Raw genomic sequence first — 5,135 nt, 5'->3', positions numbered from 1 at the left:
AAGTAAGCCAGGCAGAGAAGGACAGAAACCATATGTTTGCACTCATAGGTCTAGCAGGAAAACAAGAGAGACCTAATGGAGAACCAGGGGGAGCGGAGGAGGGAGAGAGAGTTGGGGAGAGAGAGGGATGCAGAACTTGAGAGACTATTGAAAGCTGAGAATGAACTGAGGGTTGGGGGGGAGGGGGGAGGGGGGAAGAGAGGTGGTGGTGATGGTGGAGGGCACTTGAGGGGAAGAGCACTGGGTATTGTATGGAAAACAATTTGACAATAAAATATTATGGAAAAAAAAAAAAGAAAACTGTAAATGAAAATGTCTGCAACTGCTTAATTCAAATAAAAAATGTAAATCAAATTACAGTAGCTATTTAAACGTTTTGTCTACACAACAGTTACACTTTGTTACACTGAATAGAAAATTTTAATAGAAGACTAATCTTTTCATAAGATGTTTGATGGCATTGAAAGAACAAGAGTCAACCTTTGACAGAAAAATTAGCTACACAGTAGTGAGCATAGCACAATGTACAGAATTGTGGGATCACTATGTTGTATGCCTGAAACAAATGCAACATCGTGTAATATGTCCAATTTATAAAAGGGAAAAAAAGCTAGAAATTATTTCCAGTTTCATTTCTGCTTCATGTTATTGGGTAAACATACTGATTAAAAGATAAATAAAGACACTTTATCAGTATAAGATAATGTGTAGGAACTAAATGTTCTTACTTGGTGAAAAGCCTTAACACATATGCTCTACTGTGAAAGATAAATTCATACAATTAATTTACATATTTTCAACTATCCTTGGCTATCTTAGTCAACCTAAATTCTATAAATTAGTTGAAGAGGCTCAGTGAGATTTTAAGACACATTTATTTCATAAGCCAAATATAAGAGTGGTTGGGATTAGGCATGAAGAACTTGACCTGCAGGCCACCAGATGGACTTATTTTCCAGCCAAAATCTGCTACTTTATAAATATCAAATGCCCTTGACTTTCTGACGCCACAATTAACCTCTAAAATGACTCTGAAGTACAGTGAGACTTTTTTTTTTTTAAATCTCTCTTTCTCAAGAAAGGAAAGGATGGGATTTTTTTTCTTTTCTTTTCTGGCAATGATGCTAAATTCTGACAGTTTGCTAAGGAGTAGAAATCATGCTGTATGCAAAAGTCTCTGCAAGACAGAGATTCTTACAAAATAGTCTTTCTATTTCCAACGGATACTGGCTACTTTTACAGAGTTCAGTTCCAACAACAACTTCACTGAAGCAGGGTTCCCTGAGACTGAAGTCACAGGACACACATACTGAACCATTAAGGATTCTCTGCTACCTCTGTCCAGTGGTGGCTTGACCTCCAGACCTCCTAGTCTACCTCTGTTCCACACACTGTCTTTGGCCGTCTAAATCAGTAACAATAACCTGTATTCTAGAAGAATAGAATAAAAATATGTAAGTGAGTGAACATCTTAAGTAGGAGGCTTACCTATTTAGCAAAGGGACAATGTTAAAAATGCTTTACTTAAGCATCCAAAATAATCTGATTTTTCTTAGAGTTAACCAGAAAATTCCCAGACATGTGAAAGCAGCAGAAGACTTCAGATGAAATTTGACTCCTGTTGAACATTTATCACTGAATTTCCTTGCATTTTGAGAATTGCCTTGGTAATTGCCCACGTTAGCGATCCAGTTAGAGAAAATTACCAAAGACCCAAAAAGAGTCATTTGTACACTGATTTTACATAGCCTTCCATCTATTTCCTTGGCCCCTTTTCTGGCCATGAAGACCTGTGGTTTTGATTATTCAATTCTAGATTTAAGAAGAAATCAAGACTTGCAGAAACCTTTTAGTCTGCCTTTCTTATCAGTGATGGTGACTGTGAATCCTATTGTGATACATGAAACAAATCTGAGCATTCTCAAACGTCAAAATGACTTTGGAAAAGGAGACCCCTTCTGGATACATCTGGTTTGTAGGTGAGACTTTACAACTCCTGATCTTATTTAAACATTTGGAGAGAACTTCCCAGCGGGCTCTGCGAGTTAACAGAGTGATGAGCCTAGACTAGGGACAAGATGTTCAAGACAATTAACAGGGCATCCATTTTAATAATCAATATAAATCAATGCCACATTTCATTCATTCACTTGTTCCCCATATTTTCTATTACTCCTTAAATTAGGAGCTGGATCTTAGTTCAATGCTTAGGATTTCTCCAAGGAATAAATATATGAAGCAGTAACACTTACTTTCCAGTAATAAACTGACTCCTGGACGGTGTGCAAATAGGCTGGACATAGTAGTTCTCCAACTTAACTCCTTCGGCAGCGAGCTTGTCAAGAGTGGGAGTCTTTATCTCCGAGCCATGGTAACCCACATCTCTAAATCCCTGATCATCCGCTAGGATGAAAATGAGATGGGGTGGGGAGGTGGCGGTTGTGCCGGGCTCCGGTCTCTCTCCAGATTGGGCTCGCAAGGCCCCCTCCTCCTCCTCCTCCAAGCCCTGGCCCCAGGACAGGTAACCGTAGGTGAGGAGGCTGAGGACCCAGAAGGCCGCCAGCGCGCCCATGGCTAGCATCTTTCCGGGCCACACCCAGGCCGGCGGAGGCGGCGGAGGCGGCGGCCCCGCACACCCCCGGGGGGCCATCCACTCGCGTCCCGGCTGAGACCGCGCTCGCAGAACCGCGCACCCGGCGCCGCCGCCGCCGCACACATGCACGCGGGAGGCGGCTAGCCCGGACCGGCGGCGGACGGTCTCCACCTGGAGAGAAGTCCTGCGCTCCTCTCGGCTGTCACCACATGCAGCAACTTGAACCTTCTAGAAGCGACGGGACGTCGGAAAAACCAGGAGTCGCTCTTCTCCGTCGGATTTGACTTTCTCTTCCTCCTCGCTCCCCTGAGCAGCTTCCACACACAGAAAAGTTAACGCCTCCACCCGAAAGTTTTAGGGAGAAAAAGTCTAGCAAAGGTATCACCCTGGGTCGGGACCTTTCTTGGCCAGAGCGCGCTCGCTGCTGAGGCGCGAGGCTCCCGCCGCGCGCGCACGTCCGGGGGACTGAGGCCGCCCTCCCCTCACCTGGGAGGCGCGGGCAAGCGGAGCGGCCGCGCCCCGCGCCGACCCTGACGGACACGCGGCTGCCGCAGCGGACCGACTTCCTGACCACTTTCTCCACTTGTCCAGGGCTCTCTAGTTCTCCCGGTCCTCTCCAGGGCGTTTGCCAATCTCCCCGACACGAGGCGGCGAAGTAAGGAGCAAAAGCCCAGTGTCCGGATTTCTTTCCACGGCTCACCACCCTTTTCCTGCAGGCGCTTCGGGCGCCGAGCCCTCCGGGCCTCGGGGGCGCGTGGGGAGCGGAGCGGGGTGGCTGCCCCGGTGGCCGCGCCACTTCGAGCCCGCTCGGTCTCCGCGGAGTCAGCGCCCCAGGCCGCGGCGCCGCGATGGGGGTGCGCTTCGTCAGCTAACTTAGTTTTGGCTCTGGGCTTTCTTGGCCGCCTCCTCCCTCTTCTCTGTCCAGTGAATCACAGACCGGTACTTTCTGCCTCTGCTCCTCCAGGAAGAGGGGGAGGGGTAAGGTTGGTTTGGAGGTTCGGTCTTCCCTTTCTCCCTTCCGGGAGGAGGAGGGCGGGGAGGCTTCGCGGGAGAGAGAGCGGCGCGCTGCTCCTGGATCCCCGCGGGAGGCGGCCCCGCAGGGTAACGCTTCTCTGGGTTTTGCCCGCCGCCCTCCATCGTCCGGAGAGGGGAGGATCCGCGGGGGGTGAAGCGGGCGCTGCTCTGGGTCGGTCTCTACGTGAAGCGCTCTCTCCCCCGGCTCGCAGGCTGCGCTTGCGAACTTTTTCCAGCTTCTGGAGGGAGTGAGAGAGGAAGAGCAGGGGAAACAACAAACTGCGTCGCATGCCCCTTCTTCCTTTCGACTCCTCTAGTTTTCCTTTACTGGTCCTTTCTGCCTCCCTCCTCCCAGTTTTTCTACTCCTTTTATCCCCGCCTCTTTTTTCTTATTTTCCTTTTTTTTTTTTTTTGGTATTCTCGATTACAAGTTTTTAAATTGAATTTCCCTTTCCTGTTGCTGGCCTTTACAGCCTGACTTTCTCATTAGCGTCTCTCCACGTGAAGATCTTGAAATTGTCGCCTTATTCTTACCTCTTCCCAAACTTAACCACAGGGCGTCTCCAGCCAAGAATGTGGGGCGAGGAGGAGTTACACATTTCACCCTCAAGAACGGAGAGCCCAGCCTGTACTCCTGCAGTTAGGAAACCACCGTTTCCCATCTAGTAATTCAGGGAGCTTCATCACTTTTTAAAAACGATGTGGAGTAAAAGTATTGTAAAAGCTTGTGCTGAAACGGAAGATAGGCATGCTTATACTAGAATCATAGGTTTTTAAAGCCTTGTTCAGTTAGGAAAGGGACTTAGGTTATCTATTGAGAGAGAAGGCAATTGATGCCAAGAGTCAATGAGACATATTTTTCCTTCCTCAAATTTATTCAGCGCTTCTTGAACACCTACTGTGGGCTGACAATAAAAAGTCAGATTCTGGGGCGCCTGGGTGGCTCAGTCCGTTTAGCATTGGACCTCAGCTCAGGTCATGATCTCATGGCTCATGGGTTGAGCCCCACATTGCGCTCTGTGCTGTCAGCTTGGAGCCTCCTTTGTATCCTTTGTCTCCCTCTCTCCTGCCTCTTCCATGCTCTCAAACAGAAGGAAAAGAAAAGAAAAGAAAAGAGAGGAAAGGAAAGGAAAGGAGAGGAAAGGAAAGGAAAGAAGTCAGATTCTCCCAAATGCCAAAGCATAAATCTAGGTTTCACTCAGCCAATTTATTTTTAATTCTTTCCTATTACTAATGTTCCTATTTAATTTCTAGGCAAAACATTTGTGAAATGGAAACTTAGCACCTTTGAAACTTGCAGTGTGCTCCGTACAGTTAATTTTGCCAATGTGTAGCCTTGCGCTAGTCTGTTTTCTTTCCTGAGCCCATTGTGATTAGTCTGTGGAGGGATGAGCACTGTTAGAAACCTGTGGGAAATACAGTGTTACAATTCAGGAAGTTAAATTATCAAATATGTCATGAGTAAACAGAATATTGGGAGATGGGAAAGCACTGAGATAAGGCTTGCAGCTTCGTGGGCCTAACAAGA

At 47.3% G+C, this 5,135-nt stretch overlaps 1 protein-coding gene across 1 annotated transcript in view; it reads right to left on the bottom strand.

The window, feature by feature from the left end:
• ARSJ (arylsulfatase family member J) overlaps nucleotides 1-2,762 on the bottom strand; it is an 89,132-nt gene extending 86,370 nt beyond the window's left edge. The window contains exon 1 of the mRNA XM_029918063.1: nucleotides 2,253-2,762. Within this exon, the coding sequence (XP_029773923.1) occupies nucleotides 2,253-2,650 (398 nt within the window). The 5' untranslated portion in view covers nucleotides 2,651-2,762. The remainder of the gene's footprint in view (nucleotides 1-2,252) is intronic.
• Between the last annotated feature and the right edge of the window lie 2,373 nt (nucleotides 2,763-5,135).

Source organism: Suricata suricatta, chromosome 1 (genome assembly GCF_006229205.1).
Source record: "Suricata suricatta isolate VVHF042 chromosome 1, meerkat_22Aug2017_6uvM2_HiC, whole genome shotgun sequence".
Classification (NCBI taxonomy): Eukaryota; Metazoa; Chordata; class Mammalia; order Carnivora; family Herpestidae; genus Suricata; species Suricata suricatta.
This window is presented reverse-complemented; position numbering and strand designations above follow the sequence as displayed.